Below are 21,478 nucleotides of genomic sequence, written 5' to 3' on the forward strand. Positions count from 1 at the left end.
GGGGGGAGGGGGGTTTGAGATGTCTTACGCGTCATATAATTTATTTTTGATTTTCATAAACAAAATCTTACACTCAAGATAATGTCTTCATTTGATTCATGTGCCAACCCATATGGATTTTTGCAATGAGGGTTTGCATATGGAAAGTATGTGCGTAATCAATGGATTGTCGCCAATCTTAATTTCCATTGAAAGCATGATTATTTCATATCCAATCCATAATCCAGACACATACTTTACATGGGCGGCTTCAATGGAGTATATTGACCGAACAAATCATTTCAATGAACGTTTTTAGGTGTTTTTTGTTAAATCCAATAATAAGTGAAAACAAATAAGTGAATATAAATACAGTTTATTGACAGTTTCAATATGAATGATGAAACTATGAATTAGAATGAGCAGCAGAAGAAGACAAACCAAAAATTACCATCTTTTGGGGTCGTATTGGGTTTCTACGCAATCTCTGTGGGCAGAGGGTTCATCAGTTTGTAATCATTCTTTGCTGTTACATCTATCTGATTGAATTCGATGCCTCCATTCTGCATAGAAGTAAACATAAGTTAAAACAATATCAAAGTATTGAATTTTAGCAAATATACTTTCCGATGCAGCCAAAATAATCGCTGGATAAATACAGCTTCACAAGGTCACTACCTTTACTCAGACGCCAATACTTTTTGCACAATGTTCTTCTGAAGAACGTATAACTTGCACATACTTTAAATATGTTTCAAATGCTATAAATATGACACAAATAAGGACTAATGATTCTGGCAATTTGAGCAATGTATGTGCAAATTCACATTAATTGAAGGAAGATATTTTCTTGAGTGTACCATTGGGGGAGGGGGTCGAAAAAACCCCCGAAAATTGTCTTACGCAGTGAATCAATTGTCACCCCAATGCGCAGCAACAAAGACCTTGTCACCTCCTATTTCTTGTTGGCAACAATTTTATTCCGCAACATGAGTTTACCATCACTTGAACAGAATATGACAAAGATCGATCACCACGTGCGCATCGATTTTCTGGGCTTTGCATTGCGATTTTCGAGAATTTTTCTCCGTGTTGGTAAACATTGACACATTATCAAACAGCATCCATGAAACAAATTTTGTTTTGTGTTTAAAATAACTAATTGATTGCGAGTTGAAAAAGGTTGCAACAATGTTGCGCTCTGTGATTGTCCATGACAATTTTGCTTTTCATTGTGTCCTCATCCGCAACAGTTACGACAAACGGTTGTGAGCGAGCTTGCTTTGTTGTTTATTTTTTTTTTGTCTATTTTGATGATATTTTGATTCACTGGTCTTACGTAATTAGTGGATCGACCCTAGGGAGCCGTTTTATAACTTACTGGTGTTATTAACTTTTTTTATTCGTTTTTAGTACCATTCCAAACATTACATTCATTTTTTTTATATCTAGGTGTTCTGTGTTAGACAACACTATCATCCTTACTTGGTAAAACAAAATTAAGCTTCAATTAACATTGTATTAACAACATATTACATTTTTCATGCCGTAGCAGTTCAAAATTTTTACAGGTGGGTTGATTTTACCTGCCCATAAGAGAAAAAAAAATAAATTTCGCTCCCAATTTACTTAACCTAAATATTTATACCAATTGACATCGTTTAAAAACAGGCAAGCAAAATGCTTATAATTTGCATCAGTCTAATGCACATGTATCGCCTACTTAATAATCCAATTCGCAAATGTTTAATATATTGCAGAACCTTGGCCAAAACCATAGCAAGTCATCGCCTTAACACTCATGAAAACATAGAGCAAAATTACTATTGCTTTTCCCGCATAACTGGATGTTATTTTTAATCGCCAGTGCTTACTGCTCAATCATCTAGGTACCTAGGATTGAACATTGAACTTGGCAACTGTATCGGTAATTGGTTCACATTAGCATCCAAGATCAAAACACCTCCCACATCTGAGTAGGCGTGTGACCGTGCGAATAATGTTGAACCGGTTCACGCTTAGCTATGTATTTAAGATGTATGCGATTAATGATATTATAACGAAGTAATTAAACACTTTTCTGTATTCTGGTTCTTTTCCATTTAATTATAGCTATTTCTACTGCACATGGACGAGATTCTACCGGTAGCCGTTGAAGGCAAGAACATCATCAATCAACCGATTGATGCTCAACGGTTTGCGTCAATGAACCGGACTGCGTAAGTTCGTTAAATGACCTTATACATGATCCAATGAATAACTCAATCGAATTCCACACCATACAGGAAATCCTAGCCCATACCGAAGATGCCCTGAGCGAAGTCCTCAATCACTACTACTTCGTTTCGGCTCACATCGTATCGGACTCTCCTCAGGGCAAGTACAATGTGACAGAGGAGCGTTTCACTTCGCTTTGCTATGCGGGCCATCTTCCGGGGTATACCATGAACTACAACCACCATGGGTTGGTGTTCTCGATCAATACTCTCAGTGCTAGTAAGCTGTACAGCGGCAAGACTCGTATGTTATTCTACAATTCATAAATTCATAAATTTCAAGGAAACCGTTTGTATTACAGCTCGTCACTTCATCACACGTGCTCTGCTTTCAGCGGAGAACTTTGCGCAAGCGCAACTAATTCTTCGGGACAACGGAGTAGGCGCTGCCGATGGTTGCTCCGTAAATATGACATTCTTGAAGTGAGTATCAATAGCTTGCTATGATTGAGTATTCAGAAATCTAGATTGTTCAACTCATTTAACAGACAAGATGGAGACCGTTTGTTCCATAATGCTGAAATGGGACCAGCGGAGCGGGACCAGTCGCAGCTTAACATCCTAACGGCCAGTCCCGGAGAGCACATTGTCCATGCCAACATGTACCTTCGGTTGCCGGTTCCGGAAGTAAACGGTTTGATTATCGACTCCAGTGTGGAACGCATGAAGACGTTCAAATCGTTCAACGCGCCGAAAACCCTGAACGACGTCATCCGAATGCTAGGTGACCAGAGCGCCAAGGAGCATACCGTGTTCCGCGAGAAGGACGCCAAAGACATCATCAAGACGGTTTGCGTGGGTATCTTCGACTGCCGGAAGCGAACCTGGTCGCTGTACTCGGACAACCCCAAGTTCAATGCCCCGCTCGTTGTGATGCCGCTGGTTATCAAGGATTAAGTGATCCAATGTTCTAGAATGAGGGGGTTCGATCCTGCATTTAATGCTTTCGGTGCAATATTTGGTTGTAACGCAGCGAGCTTTGCACGCGGCTTTGTTTGCTTAGGTTCAACCTTTTGTGGTTTATTTTATATCAATCGTTATACTTGTAATTATATTACGTTAAGCTTACATTGCACATTTAGTTTTGTGCCGAAATGTTAGAAAGAAATCCTTCATTGAACCATGAATGGTCAAACCGAAATGTATAAAGCACAATACCACTATAATAAGCCGTCCATAAACCACGTGGTCATTTCTGGGAGACGGGGATGTGTCTGACCAAAGACCACGGTCAATTAAAAATTTAGTTCGTTCTATATTTTTTCCTGATTTCCCTGAGTTTTAAATATCATACGAAAGCCCATTAACACCTATTAACACTAGGAGCCCCGCAATCCAAAATGTAACGCAGAGACCCGGTATTAAAAACATCTATATGGATTATCGGCTATATCTCAGTGATGGCTCATCCTATTTTCGAAACTCTTTCTCTTATATGCTTTTGTTATCAACACATGTATTTGAGAACAAATATTTCGAGCATCCCTAACGAAGCAAATTTGGGTACACGGAAAAACCATTTTACCTAATTTTTGAGTAGATACTTGATACTTGACGGGCAACAATTCCGTGCTATTGCGTTGAATCTACGCCGAATGAAGAAGCCTTCTCCATAGGACACGGTCCTGGGCCAATCGCTTCCAGTCGCCCTGAATGTTAAGCTACCTTAAATCCTCCTCAACTGCAAAAAGCCATCTGGTGCGCGGCCTTCCACGGAGGCGACGGCCTCTCCCTGGTTCTCTGCTGAATATTAGTTTAGCTTGACGTTCCTCCGACATGCGAGCTACATGCCCAGCCCACCGCATCCTGCCGTGCTTTATATGCTTAACAATATCCATTTCGTTATAGACTATAACTCGTGATTCATGCGACCGCCGCCAGATGCCATTGTCCAATTTACCGCCGAGTATTGTTCGCAGCACTTTAAGTTCAAAGACTCCAAAAGCTCTCCGGTCGACCTCTTTCAACATCCAAGATTCGTGGCCGTACAGAGCTACCGGAAGAATTAGAGTCTTGTAATACGCCTTCTTACCTCGCGGGTAACATCATTATCGCAAGTCACTAGAGTTCCAAGGTACACAAATTCTTCAACTACTTCAAAAATATCACAACATCACTACCAACATCACCTATGGGCAAACGATGTCTACCAGCGACCATGTGCTTTGTCTTTGTGGTATTAATAATGAGCCCAATTCGCGTTGTCTCCCTTTTAAAAGGCACGTATGCCTCTTCCACGGCTCGGCGATCAATCCCGATTATGTCGATATCGTCCGCAAAACTAAGGAGCATATACGAACGTGTGATAATAGTGCCATTCCTATGCACGCAAGCTCTCCTTATTGCTCCTTCCAACGCTATGTTGAACAATAGGTCGCCCTGCTTCAATCCGTCTAAGGTTACGAAGGATGTTGAAATCTCATCCGCAACCCGTATACTTGATTTCGATCCTTCCAACGTTGCACGAATCAGTCTAATCAGCTTCTTCGGAAAACCATGTTCCATCATTATTTCCCACAACTCGTTTCTTTTAACTGAATCGTACGCCGCCTTGAAATCAATGAACAGATGATGAGTCTGCAAGTTGTACTCCCGGAATTTATCGAGGATCTGTCTCAGGGTAAACATTTGATCCGACTTCAATCGGCCCTCACGAAAATCAGCTTGGTATTCGCCGACGAAGGACTCTTCAAGCGATCTCAATCTGTTGAACAAAATACGTGACATTATTTTGTACGCCGAATTGAAGAGCGTTAATCCTCGGTAATTGGCGCACTCCAATCTATGCCCTTTTTTGAAGAGAGAGCAAATGAGGCCATCCATCCAGCTAGCAGGCAGTTCTTCTTCCTCCCATATCCTTTGTAGAATATGGTGAATTATTATATGCAGCTGCTCACTACCGTGCTTGAGAAGTTCGGCCGGGAGCTCATCCTTCCCAGCAGCCTTGTTGTTCTTCAGCTCTTTAATCGCCTTCCTAACCTCATCTAGTGATGGAGGCTCCACAGCTTGACCATCGTTGTCGATGTTCATTCTGTTCTCCGATGCGCTATCGTTCCCTCCATTCAGTAACGTTTCGAAGTGCTCTTTCCACCTGGCAGCCACCATCGTTTTATTTGTCAGCAAATTACCTCCACGGTCTTGCATGACGGGAGACGGCGCTGACTTTCTCCGCACGCCATTGACAGTTTCATAGATTTCGTCGCATATCGTTCTGTTCCATACAGTTTTGCGCCTCGGCTATCACATTCTCATCATACTCTTTTTTTTCTTTTGAGTTTGACTTTTTTGAGTTGACTTTGCCCAAAATTAAGGCTCAAGAATCTATCATTCAATCATCAGCAATCATCAAAAATTATAAAAATGTCCATGAATCCGCATGAAAATCTATCATTGCATTCGAGAGAGCAAGTGCAATGTAATGATAGGTTTTCTTGAACATTGCTTCAAAATTTAGCAAAAAAAAAAACTGGTTTTGAAACATTTGTAAAACGATGATGGTTATTTTCCTCTTAAGTATACACGCTAAGCCAGCTCCACGCAGCGCATGTTGTAAAACTACACAGAATGAGGAAATTCTGTGTAGGTCGCACTCATTCTGTGAGTAGCCGACGTGTTGGCCTTCGGATGTGCGGGGATCAATGGAAACGGAACTGTAAATCATCTCCCGCGCGGCAGCAAACAGTTGGCCGTGGGTAAGATGGGGAGTTTTCTGGGATTTTTTCTAGCGAAAAGCCGGAAGATGGTCGCAAATGCGGAAGTTTTTGTTTCCCATTTGCTTCCGCTTCAGCTATTCGAATGAAAAAAATCTCTGAAAAACTTTAAAAATTAAAATGTTTTTTTGATTTTTTCAGAACATGCTCCGCTCAAAAATAAGTGACGAGCGCACAAAATCGGCCTCTCTTCGTGCCGCTCAGATTCTGTGCAAAGGGGGCTGTACACAGTTTTGTGCAAACAATTTCAGCGATGCGACAATTTCTGGCGACGTCAAAAGAACTGTCATTCTATTTATATTTCATGAGCTCACTACGTCAGGTAGCAATGACGGGGCTCTCATGAGAACAATTGGCTTGTTTATGGGTATCCTGTTTTTACATATTCAGATTCTACGTTAAAAACTGAGCCAGAATCCAAAGTTTCATAATTTTCCATACCCTGGAACTATTTTTAAAACACGTTTGAATTTAGTATGGAAATCGCGTTTGAATCACCCCTTGGCAAATTTTACTCCGGGACGAGCTGTCATTATTTAAATGGAAATATCATTGAGTTGACGGAATTAAATCTATTTTAATCATTTACTATATCAACATTAAGATATTAAAGCGCAATAAAATCATGTTACACCTGGAAAACTGGTCTTTCGAACAAGCTACAAAAAACTGCGAATTTTTCATCGCTAAACAACCCAATTGTAAAGTTCCCAGGTAACCAATAAGCTCTGTTATAAGCAGTATATATGCCATCTACCGGTTTTTCAGTGCCTATTAGCTTCATAAAACATTTTCAAATGCTTATAGGCCCTGTGACCCTCAGGTACTGATATTGGCCGTATATGAGCTTTATTTTAGTGTTTGTAAGCCCTGTGTCAATAAGCCGTATACAACAGCTGTCAATGGTGTTGAACGGCCTAGTGTCATGACGTTTGTCAACCAAAACAAAACTGAATCGGTGACTACGAACTTAAAGAAGGATAATAAAGCAAAACACATTTCTCTGCCAATGTATCAGGATCTTCAATGTCTCGAAATTCAACCACAATGAACGACGATAAATATTTTGATAAAAGCAGCACTTCTAATTAGCAACGTCTGATGCTGGAGATTTTTAATTATACATGAAAATATATACTAAATTGATTAGGGCTCATTCATTTATTTCATAACGCCAAAAATTGCCAATTTGGACACCCACCTAACCCCTTGTAACACTTTTTGTATGAATATTATTCAATTTTGTGTATGGGTCGTAACATCGTCCCTCATGCGTTATGAAATTTGTGAATGAGCTTTTATATAAAATCAAGAGAGGGGTAGGGGCAAACTGCAGTCTATTCGCGATTATTTTTACTGTAAATTTGGTTTTGCTACGCTGCCGTGTGATGAACAATAATTCTAGATAAACTCCATCTGGATCTCGCCGGCATTACCAACATCGCTCATGATTCAGCAGGATAAAAATATATGCCACTGCAAACTGGTCTCATTTAAATATGAAGTTAAACATACAAATATACTTGTGCAACGATGGAGGTGGATGGAAAACAAGCCGGGAATCTTTAATACAAACTTCGACACCTGCAGTGTGAGCCTAGATCACGCAGCAAAAAAAAAAACAACATCTCCAAAAGGAAGCATGAGATAGATGAGAGAAATCGAAAGATAAACAAAACTCTTTTTTTTTTCTTTTTTTGCCATGTGATTTAAAATTTAGACATCTCCCATTTCAGAGACTCGGTGCGAATGGGCTGTTTATCAGCCAAATAATTCGCCAAAAGTGGCTTTTTAACAGCCCTTAATAACGATATAGTTCCTGTTGGCCCTGTTGGCAATGCCTTTTATTCGACTAAAAAAACATTTTGGTGCCAGTTTTTACTGCTTATTGGTTACTTGGATAGGGGAGCAAAAATTTCAAAATTTGCATCACTCTAATGAGAGTGACATTGATGCCCGGTAATCGTACTTTTTGGATTTTTCATGAAACAGATAATATTCCCTGTGCGGGAATTTTCAAAAGTGAAACAGATATGTTATGTCCCTTGGGTGTATGGCTAATGTGATTACAAATTGAAACAACCAAACTACAATCACGCATAGGAATGATGCTTGGCACAACTTAATAAATAAATACATTCAACCTTCAGTCCAACATTCCATCAGCACCATGCAGGTTCTCAAAGTTCTGATCGCATCGGTAGTTCTTTACCAGGTGTTTTGTATCACCCGTAATCTTCTGAAACTCATCATCAGTCAGCTTCCGCTGTGATGCATTGAATTCAGACTGGAAACGAAGGGAACAAATTTGTGCAGTCAGGTGTGCATGCTGTTCGCAAATCAAGACAACTCCACGCTGATGGAGTCACCATACTTTTGAAAAATCTGGCTGCGTTCTGCCGACGCCGACGCCCGACGCCGCCGACTGCACTTTTGACAACTCATCTCAAAACAACGCGCTTCGGTTTCGGATTTTTGGATGCAGTCGGTTGTTTACGTTGCTGTTTTCGCGGTAAATTATCGGAATATTTTGTATTACTTTAGTTAAAATTAGTGCAAATAATGAGTGCAATGGAGGAAGAATACGAGGAGGAAGGCTGGATCAATCGTAACAATCAGCCGGGTGAAGAAGAGGTAGGAAAAGATCGGTTTCTGTAGAATAGATCCTCCAACGCCATTTGGGTGTAGTTTTTAATATCGCTTATGTTGTACCAATTTTAGCCCGATGGACACGATGAACCGCTGGAAAATCCTCAGGAAGTGCTCAACGAGTGTCTGTCGAAGTTTGCCACCTCGGATTACATCATGGAGCCGGGAATTTTCACTCAGCTTGAAACGGTATTTCCAAGCGGGCGGAACGCCAGAACAAGTGATCAATCAGCTGTCGGCCAACTATACGGCCGTAGCGCAAATGGCCAATCTCCTGGCGGAATGGTTGATCTTGGCCGGTGTCCGGGTGACCGACGTTCAAGCCATGGTCGAGAACCACCTGAAGGACATGATTCTCAAAACGTTCGATCCGAAGAAGGCGGACAAAATCTTCACCGAAGAAGGTGAAACTCCGGCCCTGGTTTAACGGAAATGATCGAGCATCATACGTGGCGGTCTTTGATCTACCGTCTGGCGGAGGAGTATCCGGATTGCCTTATGTTAAACTTTACCATTAAGCTGATCTCCGACGCCGGTTTCCAAAGTGAAATCACATCGATTTCGACGGCCGCCCAGCAGATAGAAGTGTTCTCGAGGGTGCTGAAAACTGCCATTGCCAAGTTCCTGAACCACCCGGAGGATTGGCAGTCATCCATAAACGAGTGTGCGAAGATGGTTTGCCACGGGCAGCACACGTACGTCTACAGTCAAGTGCTGATACAGGTTCTGTCGCAGGAACCCAAGGGAGGGTTCGTCATGAAACGACTGGCTCAGGAGATCACGAAATATGCTTCGAAAAAGTGAGTAGAAAAATGTCTCATCTTGAGCTTGATCTCTGTATTAGTATTGTTTTATTGATTAATTTCTTATCAGGGTTGGTAGCAGGTCTGTTATAACTGCCCTTCTTCGGGGTGTGATATTACTATCGGCAGACAGACCTGCTTCGCTTACGGTTGGATTTAGACTGTCGGGCTTTATTGCAATTCGGTATAATTGCAATTATTCCAACTAGAGGTAGTTGGACGTCATTTGTGTAAACGATCAGTGGCGATCGGTATCGAAAAGAGAGAGAGAGAGAGAGAGAATGTCCAGAGAGCGGATATATGGAGAAGGCAGGTTCAAGGCCAAAGGCGCTTGGATACTATTTTTACGACGTGCCATGGGAAAGTGAAACATGAGCTTTCCACATCAGAATTGGTGGTCATCGGTCTACTAACGCACACCTTGCAATTGTCGCCTAAGTAGATCGATGCTATGGGAACATGTGGATTGCGTTGTGCCAACGGTTTAATGACATGTGGAAATGCGCATGCTACAGGTCTCTTTTCAGAGACATGGTCAGTACTCTAATGCAAGTCTTTATTATGAATGGAAGGTCTTTAAAGTCACTATTTTTTCATTTGCTCCTTGTGGTCAATCCTGGTGCAAAAGTCTGGAGGCTCCAAAGGAAACCTTCAGAGACTCTGAAGCTTTTATTCTCCCCTTATCAGATACCTCTACGGAAAGTGCAGGAATTCTAGAGATAATAAATCTTCGAGCCGTTCAATGGAATACCTATAAGATTCTAGATAAATCTCTCTTTTGTAATACTCTCAGGGATTTCCACAGACATCCCTCCCAAAAATGCATCTATAAATTTCTCACGAATTCTTGAGTTTTTTTTTCAATTTCTTCATGAGGATCTGTTAATCATCTTCTGCTACAGCTGTGATTATATCAGGAAAATAACTCATTCTTCTTCTTCTTGGCATTACGTCCCCTTGGGATTAGTGTTCTTTTGAGCACTTCCACAGTTCTAAACTGAGAGCTTTCTTTGCCAATGTTGCCATTTTCGCATTCGTATATCATGTGGCAGGTATGATGATACTCTATGCCCTGGGAAGTCGAGGAAATTTCCATTACGAAAAGATTCTGGACCGACCGGGAATCGAACCCAGACACCTTCAGCATGACGCATTTCTTTAAGAATATATGAACGTAATGACCAATAAAACTTTCAGCAACAAAAAACGAAATTAACTAGAACTACTAAACAGCCTAATTTTGTTAAGACTTGACGACAATTGACATTTACGTAAAAGACAGGTGTGATCAGAATAGCACTTAAATGACAAATTATCCAGAACCGTTTTCGACTAGACAGTATTAGTAATGACACTACTACACTACTATTTCAAACAAATTCTGATAGAGCTGCTGATTTTCACAATGCTTCCTTTTCTCAGAAGCAAGGGAATATGGGTTGTTCCGTCTGGGGGAACGAGCAAAGTGGACTGTAACTCTTTTCGGAGGACGGTCGGAGCTAGAGGGTAAGGATCCCTCGCTGGACGCTTCGTCTTGTAGCCGATACACTTTACGGCTCTTTCGGGAGGACACTTCTTCGGAACTAGGACTGGGTTACTGGGTAATGATCTTAACACGAGAATTTTTATTGTCTTGGTAACACGTCTTTTGCTATCCACACTTTCTTGAGAACTGTACTTTTCACGTCTTTCTTGCTCTTCCACACCACCGTGCGTGGCGTGATCGTGCATGAAGTGGGGCGCAGCAGAAAATCTCCACACGCGCAGGATAGAGATGGTGGGAAAAGGAAACACAAAAGATTTTCAAACATCACATGACTTCTTCCGTACACGGAACATGGGTATTTTTCAAAACCTACCTCGTCACAATACGAATAAAAAAACAGTGTTCTTGTGGGCACCATAGCCTAGTCCCGCTGTGTATTGGTCCTGGTAGAGGGGAAACTTGACAAAAGCGCCAGACCGAGGGTTCAGCCTTGACAAGTTAAGCTGTCAGGCAGCTCAACTGAGTACCACACAAAAAAATTCCTTATCAACTTCCTGGTGGAAAAGTTCAGGGATTCTTCAAGTGATTTCTCTAAATATTTCTTCTGGAATACTTTCAGGCACTTCTCAAGACATCCTTTCAGAATCTTCTCTTGAGATTTCTCACGTATTCCCTCAGAGTTCGTTCAGAAATTGCTCCTGAGCGCTTAGATGAATTTTTCTCAAAAATACATTGGAAATCCAACGCAACTACATCTTGTTATTTTCACAAAAATTACTCTGAAGTTTTTTCCCAGATACTATACCAGGATTTCCTCCAAAGATTTTGCCTACCGACTGCACCCAAAAGATACTCTAGTAGATCTTCCAAAGATTTCAGGAGTTCTTCAACGAAACCATTTGTTTCCGCGCTGTTAAGTGTCCCGCGAAACTTCGCGCATATTATTCAATTTTGGAGAAGTTATTGCCAACGATAATTTGCCCAGGGCAAAGGCACAACCTTGTGATCAGCTTGATTACTGCCAGGTCCTGGAGCTTAAATGTATCTTTACTCTGAAGAGAAAGATGCCACACTAGTGGTGCTATTGGTGATGCGAGCCAGAAGTGTTTCAAATTTAAACACTTTTTGATGAACTTCACCAAAGAGCCGATACTATACTAGATCTTAACTATGAAAAGTGATTTAATTTTATTTTTGTTGTTCCATTGCAGATAAATAAGCGACCGTAAATAAGTTCTTTGCTTTTTCCCTTTCGTTTCGTTTTGTACTTTGTTTTATCTTATACTTTTTATTTCTAAGTTAAAAAAAAACTCAATGGACCTACATTGAAGAACATGCGACATTCGGATGAACAATTAATTTTGAAATCGATTCCCCAGTGAAAACATCACATTCCTGTTAAATTCAGTTATTATTATAAACATTATAAATTTCAATTCACTGTTTCGGATTTTCTAATAACTTTCAAATCTCGACTTTTCACTTTGGAGTCACAGATCAATCTGATTCCTATTTATTACTCGAGATCTCAATATTCACTCATTTCACTCAGTTGAAACGAATCATGATTTACGAAGGGTTTGTTATTTAAACACCGAACACGTTTACACCTTTCAAATGTTCGAATTCGCGAACGCAACAATTCCTACATACCTAATCGCCATGTGGATAAAAGACGTTCGATGGTATCATCTTTCTACTAACAAGCAGCTGGTGTAAGAAAATAAACTAATAAAACTAACTAACGAACTAAATAAGGTAATACCCCTATATACTAAGTTATTATTCTTTATTTATCAAACCCAATCGTTGCAATTAACGGTAGTGAATGCAAATGCAATTCGTGATCAAACGTCAACATCCCACCGCAAAATCGCTAGTGTTTGGAGGTGATTTTAACCTCCAAATTACAAAACCATCACCTCCAAGTTAGTTCTAATACCCTCCGTCCGCAAGTTTCTCATTAAACAGTCAATTGATCTCATTTCAAACTTCATAAATTTCAATGCAAGTTCGATTTAAATCGATTCGATTAAATCGGTGAATCGATTCAGTAACATCGATGTTATAGAAAAATTTGCCCAACGCTACTCGGTGTCTTAAAAAAAATCTGGATGAAGTTGTATTGTGTTGTGGCTGATTTATAGTTGCGATGGTAATTAATAAAAATTATGTAGATACTGGTGATAGTGATGACAATAATAAAAGTGACATGGTTCTAATGTTGGTGATATCGATAATATTCATCAAGTGAAGTGAAAGTGGAATTTGATAGTTATGAAAGTATGAGTGAAGTGAAGTGAAGTGTGGCAAAAACTTTTCCCACTTTCTACCGTAACCTTCTGAGACAGATCGCAACAGTGTATTCTTGGAAGCAATTATTCCGTGTACGTCTGATGAACTGCTTCATAAGGATTACGTCCTCTTTCTAAAGTCTAAAGTCTAGTTTAGAGCTTCGGACAGCATTCACTGTACGGCTAGCAATATAAAAAAAAAATATTGCCAATAATATTGTGCAGCTATCGTTCTCAAAATAACTTTTGCAAGTTCACCTTTAAATTGAAAACGTTATCCAACAAAGAATACTAATAACTTTTGTTAACTCGACAACTTCCAAATAGTTTGTTTTTATTTATGTATTACCAAATGAAACAAAATCTTTAGTAAAATGAAGAAAAATATGTTTTGGATTAATTTCAAAATTGACTATGAATTTCTGATACTTTTGAACAATAGTTATGAGACGTTCTCATTCATGTTCTCTTTTCAATGCAAAATATCTCTATGAATCTTGCTCATAATTATGTGAAAATCATTCGAATACTGGGAATGATTTTTTACTGAATTATGAGCAAGATTAGAATTCTGTAAGACAAGCACCAGGATTTGATAAGAATCCCTGTAATGATCTTTTAATAAGTAAAATCCCGTCTAGGGTATTTTAAAAGTTCAATTCACAATTGTCAAAAATATGTAAAAGTCCGTTTTTAAATTTTGTAATGAATGTTTGTGCATCCTTCTTGAAAACAAGTAAAAGTTAGAGAATCAAGTTAATAGTCATCAAACTGAAAATTTAGCTTCAAATTATACAAAAAAGGAACTACGGACAGTCCTTCTGACATAAGATACAAAAGGAGATAACACGAGAAAGTTTTCCACTTGTATAAAGGATAGGGGGAATTCCTCTATGCCCGGACACTTTTTGTTTTTTGGTAATATCTCAAATTCAACATTGCCTAGTTTTACCTTTAATTTTTGTACAGTAATCAATATTCACATTATTTTAAGTAAAAAACTCACATGAGAACAAAAATATACATTTACAATTCATTTTTATGGTGGATTACATTATGTACCGTAATCCGGGGGCAAATTGATCACTTTTTTATAACTTTTTGCTGTGTTGTCCTTCGGAATTCAAATATTGTCAAATAAATTTCGGAAAAAAAAACCAGTACTCCATTGATCTTTATCTGTTCATGTAATCGATTTTTCATGAAATAATATTTAACATATTATAAAAATAGTTTTAATATCAAAAAATTAGAGTGACAGACTGGGGCGAAATTGATCACCATATAAAAAAGCAGGTTTAAGAGTAAAAAAATTCCCCATCTAATAAATTTGGGTCTCCTGAATCTGAATATGATGTTAAAAATCTTACAATTCTAGTATTTGATCATTTTATTGCAAAAATCAAACTTTGAAAATCTGCCTAATACGCCTAAATGTAGGCAATTTCCCTTGAAATAAGCCATTTATTTGAGAATAAACGTTTTTATGAGCAAAACACTATACTTTTTATGCTGTATGATATCAAAAATGAGTTCAGCAGTTCATACTAAAGTTTACACAACATTTTAAATACTTATAGTTGACATGTAGGCATGGCATCAGTGGATTGTTTAGCATAGACATTTCCAACTGTATTGCTTACACCTTCAAAAAGTGTGAATATTTATAAGCAAAACTGACACTTATTAAAATGAAATAGTTCCAAATCATCATTAGGCACCTTATAAACTTTAAAAAACATGGAATGTGTTTGGTGCCAACGAACCTTCAGCACCTTTGGGAGGAAATGTTTTTCGGTACCGACCTGATCAAATTCACCCCCAGTGATCAATTTGCTCCCGGTTTACGGTACCAAAAATGGTGTGCACTGAAATGTGTCCTCTATGGCCGGACCACTATGTCCTCTAAACTCGGACACTATGATTTTCACTATCAAAGTTTACACCAAACCCACAGAAAGGCCAAGGGGTGCTTCGTATGTCAGCACATGCCTTGTGGGTTCAATCTTTGCATGATGTACAGCGTATGAAGCATATTAGCGCGATCATAGATCAGTTCCATAAACTCCTTGATCAGCGCCATAGATTGATTCGCCATATCAGGTCTATGTTTCTTTAGCGGTTGCCTCGTATTCAGATGAAAATGTCTTCGGGAATTCAACGCGTTTATAGTTCTTCACAATTTCTTTGTCAGCTCGAAGGTTGAAGTGTGCTCTTAGGTACAGTCCAACTCTCCCTTACTCGACCTCCGTATCTCAATATCCAGTTAGAGACCATAGTAAAATTTGGTGTTCATGGCTACCTCGATCATCCTTTGAATCGCATATTTGCACTGGTTTAGTATTCTGTAACACGATATCTCCCTAAATCGATGGTCCCTTCATTATCGAGTTAAGGAGAGATGACTGTACATCATATCTTGTGACTGTTTTTTGTGCGCTCATTTGCCTTAAAAACAGACCTGCCCAACCTTTTAGAACCGTGGGCCAAATCACAGAAACAATTTCGTGTCGCGGGCCACATTTTTAAACGCCCAAATATTAGCATGAAATCTGACAAAAGTCATCAAATGAAATTCATAAAATCTGACAAACATCTGTGAATAAAGTAAATTTTATTTAAGTAATCGAAAAAACAGATAATTTATGCTAAGAATTCTGCAGAATATTGTAGGCATTCCTTTCAAAATTAAATAATAATCCAGTTCAGAATATTTTGAATAATCTAGAATTTTTTATCTGTGTGAAAATGCCCAGGAATTTTATAAAAATCATACTTTTAATTCTATCAGAATCCGACCTAGGATTCATTCGCAAATTTCATAGCTGCCGAAAATGACCAATTTTCATGTTAGAAAGCTTGAGATCTTTGGAGAGTGGTAAACAGTAATTCAAAAAGAAACCTCTCAAAATGTATTACAAATTCCGCTTAAGTTTTTAAAACCAAAAGTTACATAGAGTTATATAGTAATCTAGCCCAGAATTTTAGAAAATTTATTTATTGAATTCTTTGAAAATCCTGGCTAGAGTTGTTGTAATCCTGGTGGAATTTCTGTGAGAAATCTTGGCAATGTTTTCCATCAAGTCGAATCCAGAATCTTATTAAAATTCCTGTTCAAGGTTTCGATAAAAGCCCGTATTGTTTATGATACTTTTCAAGGATTCCTGCGTGAATTACGCCAGGATTCTGTGGAGAATATTAGCCTATGAATCAGTGCAATCATGTATGAAAATTTAGCCCTTTTGCCCCATAAGTTTTGTAAAGCTAGGGGAAAAGCACTATTTTCAACTCAAAAGAAATCTGTGGCCAATTTTCGGATTTCCATACAAAGTAGCCAAAATCGTATGAATGGGTCGAAAATTAGTGCTAGGTCGAAAATTTGGTGCTTTTCCCCTACATATGTTTTTATGTCAAAGAAAATCATGTAAAATACATTCCCAGAATTTGAGATTTAGAGTTTGAATCATGCATAAAATTAAATATATAAACTAAACAATCAAACAAAACAATTTAAATAATTACCTAGCTAAAATATTAGGTTAAAACTGAATTGAAAACTAAATAGTCCTAGTATTTTGTAACTTGAGGTTTGTAGAATAGTCAACGGGCCAAATATGAGAGAATCTTGGAACCCTCCGCGGGCCGCACAAAATGAGGTCGCGGGGCCGGATGCGGCCCGCGAGCCGTACGTTGGGCAGCCCTGCCTTAAAAGCATCATGTTTAAACCTCCAAGGACCGAAATTTTTGTTGTTTGAAGTCAACATACGGAGACAATTCAGCTTAAATAATAAGAAACATTTGTGGCTTATACTTGTATAAAATTTAACGTTTCAACATTTTTTGGTAGATTATGTCAGAGTGAAACTTTAACAGTTACTGTTTGTTTACGTTTGCACATGAAAACGTTATAGTTTGTATGTTTTGCCATAATCCTGGAATACTAAAATCTTAATATCATTATTCGTTTTTGAAAAATTCAAACTGTCCGGCCATAGAGGACTTCTCCCCTACTTTGAAATGTTTATCGATCAATTAGGGCTGTTCAAAATTTTAAAATGTTTGAAAAATCCTATCTCCTATATCTTTTTACAATCCTCACCATAAAAATAGTGTTCTGTGAATTTTCAGCTTCTAGGTGGTAATTTTAAGGTGGCCCAGAGACGATGTTATGTTTATATGGAACATACTAGAGAAATTTTGAAAAAATGTTCCAAGCAGTTAGTACTGGAATGTAAGTACAAATGTATCATCCATAATAAAAACTCATTCTTCCAGTGGGCATTTTGAAGGAAGCACCACACTAGACAACGGAATAGCCATGCAACGCCCAGTGGCACAGTCGAAAACATTCCTCACGACAAGTTTTCCGGGCTGAGGCGGGAATCGAACCTCGAATTGTTTATCATTTTTCATGGAGTATATCTTTATTACATTCCATATATCACTGTTACCTATAATTAACAAAAAAAAAAGTCTCTGAGTGATCATAGTTTAATCACAGGCAAACAGACGTAACACTCTATTTTTTCATCGCACAGCAGAATACGCGCCAATTCTAATATTTGGAAATTGGCCGACGGGCTACTCGTGACGCTCACGTCGCTTTTGTTCGAGTATGCTCACTACCGTCACCTAGATCGCGGTTGGCCAAATAATGTGGTTTTAACTATGGACGTAAATGTTCACCGTGACTATATTTTTAAATTGATAATTGTTCTAGCTGTTACGTCCTGTTTGTTTTAACTGGTTTGGTTTAAACTGAAAAGTATTGAAACACGTATCCCGTTTTTCGCACGGATATATTCTAGCAATATTAACAACTTCAAATGAAGTCGTCTGACATTATTTTCATTTGATAAAATAATTCTTTATATTGAAACCACTAACTCGTGAGCGGTTATTGGATCACTAGGTATTTGTGTGTTCCAATAACACCTCATGCAAAAATTAAACAAAATTTAAAAGAAATGTGATTGTAGTATACAACCTTCTTTATTGCAGTATAGCTATGGTTTGACCATAAAAAATATCAGTATAATCGAATTCGAAATAATGCATGTTTTAGTATGTTCGTTACGAAATCTGTTTACAGTGAGCGGGAATAGAAACACTTAGATGCAGTAACAAATGCAATTAAATAATTGTTTTGTTAAAAAATTTTCTCAAATTATTTTATTTTGACGCTGATTATTTATACTTGGAGCTATTGTGACATAAAAAAGTATTGATCGACACAATAGTTATTTCATAATAAACATTTGAACACATACCTTCCCTTAAATGAGCGGAATCTGGTGCACTGATGGTATTAGAATACCAAAATGGATTGTATCAGAAAAAAATTCATATACTTTTATATTATATATTATTTAATAACAAATAATTTAAGGCTGTTTAAGGCGATAAACCTAAATTTATCAATGATTTTATTATGGCAGATTGAAAAATGCTACTTAGCTGCCACGGCTTAATGTGGAGTCGTACTATAGTACAAAGATTACAACCAGCTAATGAAAGTAAATCAATTCCAACTTGTGCTGACCTTATATTTAGGATGAGTGGTGAATGGCGCCCTAAACCTGTACCATTGGCATACATGTCATTCTGTACCATTATACATTTTTAACATTTCAAGTTTTTTCCCTACAAAAACAAATGTTTTATCTTGCGTATGGTGCAAAAAGTAGTGAAAAATATCGAACAGTCGATTTTTGACAGAATTTAACATGTTGAAATGCTGTTAAATGAGCGGTGAATGGCGTCCTTACGGTATCAAATATATGGCTTGCCCAGAGTTTTAATATGTTTAAATCAACGAATCAAGATGTAATAATTTTTGTTGCGAATCTTTGATTTTCGCTTTACGACACATTTTCTACTATGAAAGAGTGGTATGTGCGCAAATTATCGAGGTTCGCTGTTATTTCATCGATATGGGGGGCTGTTCATAAACCCGTTTTTTTAACTTTCCATGGAAAGCACTTGCTTCCACCTCTTTTTTCTTTTGTCAAAACAAAATATTAAAAATTTATGTTGACCGTGGTCTTTGGTCAGACACTTCCCCATATAGGACCATGTGGTTTATAAACGCCCACAATGTGAAATTTTGTACCGCTTTGGAGCAAAGCACATCTGGTCACTTTCCTCTAGAGTTAAAAAAAATCGTGAGGTGGTTTTTGCACCAAACTCTGCAAGAATCCTTCATGAACTGTTCATCGCTTTCGTTGATGTGAACCATTGTTCTGTTCAAAATTACTTTTTCAAAAAGTTATAAAATCGGCACAACCGTAGCGTTTTTCAATGTGTTAGTGAAAATATGCCAACTGAAAACATTTATTACTATCCAAAAAGTTCATATATTGCGTGTCACAGTTTATGTACTATCTGCTAACGACGAATGAATATGTTTTCTCTTACAGCAATCACAATGTTACTCCAATTACGATGGCCCTGAATGGTTCGGCGCGACATCCCCAAGCTTGCGAAGCTCTTACATCCATGCTGACCCGAAACGCGCTAAACCCGGCCGATATAACGGTTCTTTACCGAAACTATTCCTCCCTAGAGCCACCGCCGATCGATCTCATTCGTAATCCGCAGTTTTTGGATTTGCTGGTGGACTCGCTGTTCAAGGTCGGGGTCAAAATTAACCAGGAACACAAATCCAAGTACATCTATCTGCTGGCATACGCGGCAAGCGTATGCGAAACGCCAGCGAAAAAAGGTCAACCGAAAGGCCACCGGAATATCAACAAGGACGAACTGAAAGCCACTATTCAGGTATGATATACCTCTTTTTACGACCGTTATACTGCTAATTACTCGTTTTTTTCTTCTTTGAGTTTATCCCGCTTATGTAATTTATTATATATTTATATATATTATATATTTAAAATAATCTTCTTTGAGTTTATCCCGCTTATGTGCAGACCAAGAGCTACTTTTTCTTCTTCTTCTTATTCTTGGCAGTACGTCCCCACTGGGACAGATCCTGCTTCACAGATTAGTTTTCTTATGAGCACTTCCACAGTTATTAACTGAGAGCTTTCTTTGCCAAAGTAGCCATTTTCGCATTCATATATCGTATGGCAGTTACGATGATACTCTATGCCCAGGGAAGTCAAGGAAATTTCCTTTACGAAAAGATCCTGGACCGACCGGGAATCGAACCCAGACACCTTGAGCATGGCTTTGCTTTGTAACCGGGGACTCTAACCACTCGGCTAAGGAAGGCCCCACCCAGGGCTACTTACAGATCTTTTTTGGTACCTTGTGAAATTATTTCGTATGAAGAACAATCGTAAAAAACAACAGTCGTAAAAAGAGATTGATGTTTAAATTAAAAAATTTTAACTAATAAACATCTCTAAATAAAATCCCCAGGCAATCGAGAAGGTGCACAACATTTGCAACGTGAATCGTGGTTCCACAGAACTCATCGCCGAAATAGCCACCTTGTACCAATGCATTCGCTTTCCGGTCGTCGGAGTGGGTGTGATCCGATGGGTTGAGAACACCGTTACAGAGCCTTCCTATTTCAAGCTGTGCACCGAAAGTTGTCCCCTCCATTTGGCCCTGTTGGACGAGGTGGCCCAGGTTCATTCGTCGTTGCACGATCAAATTCTGCGGCTGCTGATCGAGCTGTTCGAGTCGAAGCAAGATGAGCTGGAAATTCTCGTCCAGCTGGAAATGAAGAAAATGTTGCTGGACCGTATGGTGAACCTGTTGACGCGAGGATGTGTGGTTCCGGTCGTCAAATACATCCGCCAATGTTGCAACAAAGGGGACACCGATATTTTCGTTGATCCGTTATTTTGTCACCGAAGTGCTCGAGACCGATAACGCATCCGTATTCGCCCGAGTTTGTGCAACTGTTTCTGCCGATGGTGGAAAACGAGGAGATAACCGGATCGATGCGGGGCGAAGTGATAACGATCCCGTTTCGGAGTTCATCGTGCACTGTAAAGCGCACTATATCGACGATTTAGGTCAAGGTAGGTATTGAAAGTAAGGCAAATTATATGATTTTGGAATATAATTTAGGGAAATAAAGTGGTCCAGTTCACTGAATCCGAAGGCATTTTAGTTGTGAAGATCTAAAGATAATGATGTAACCGGAAGTCGCATCTGTTTTATGTACAAAGCCATGATGCACTATAAGTACATGACCTAATGCACATTGCAAGAGTTTATGTAAGCATAGTGCAGGGCTGGTGGCAAGTCTCTTTTAGGAGACTTGGTTTGTATTTTATTACACGTCTTTAAAAAGTCTCTATTTTTA

At 38.7% G+C, this 21,478-nt stretch overlaps 2 protein-coding genes across 2 annotated transcripts; both read left to right on the forward strand.

Annotated features, from left to right (window-relative positions):
* The first annotated feature begins 1,978 nt into the window (after positions 1–1,978).
* On the forward strand, positions 1,979–3,323 carry LOC110674016. The gene is given in 6 exon segments (XM_021856230.1): positions 1,979–2,005; positions 2,092–2,161; positions 2,164–2,198; positions 2,265–2,499; positions 2,558–2,678; positions 2,744–3,323. Coding segments are annotated over 6 exon segments (897 nt in total). The 3' UTR covers positions 3,153–3,323.
* A 5,125-nt stretch (positions 3,324–8,448) lies between these two features.
* LOC5580120 (negative elongation factor D) lies at positions 8,449–21,191 on the forward strand (the record flags this gene model as incomplete). Its single annotated transcript, XM_021856231.1, is given in 9 exon segments — positions 8,449–8,599; positions 8,687–8,794; positions 8,796–9,032; positions 9,035–9,414; positions 19,617–19,977; positions 20,581–20,994; positions 20,996–21,034; positions 21,036–21,120; positions 21,123–21,191. Coding segments are annotated over 9 exon segments (1,765 nt in total), but the record flags the coding sequence as incomplete, so codon positions are not given.
* Positions 21,192–21,478: the final 287 nt, after the last annotated feature.

This window comes from Aedes aegypti, unplaced genomic scaffold (assembly GCF_002204515.2).
Source record: "Aedes aegypti strain LVP_AGWG unplaced genomic scaffold, AaegL5.0 Primary Assembly AGWG_AaegL5_hic_scaff_1383_PBJ_arrow, whole genome shotgun sequence".
Lineage (NCBI taxonomy): Eukaryota > Metazoa > Arthropoda > Insecta > Diptera > Culicidae > Aedes > Aedes aegypti.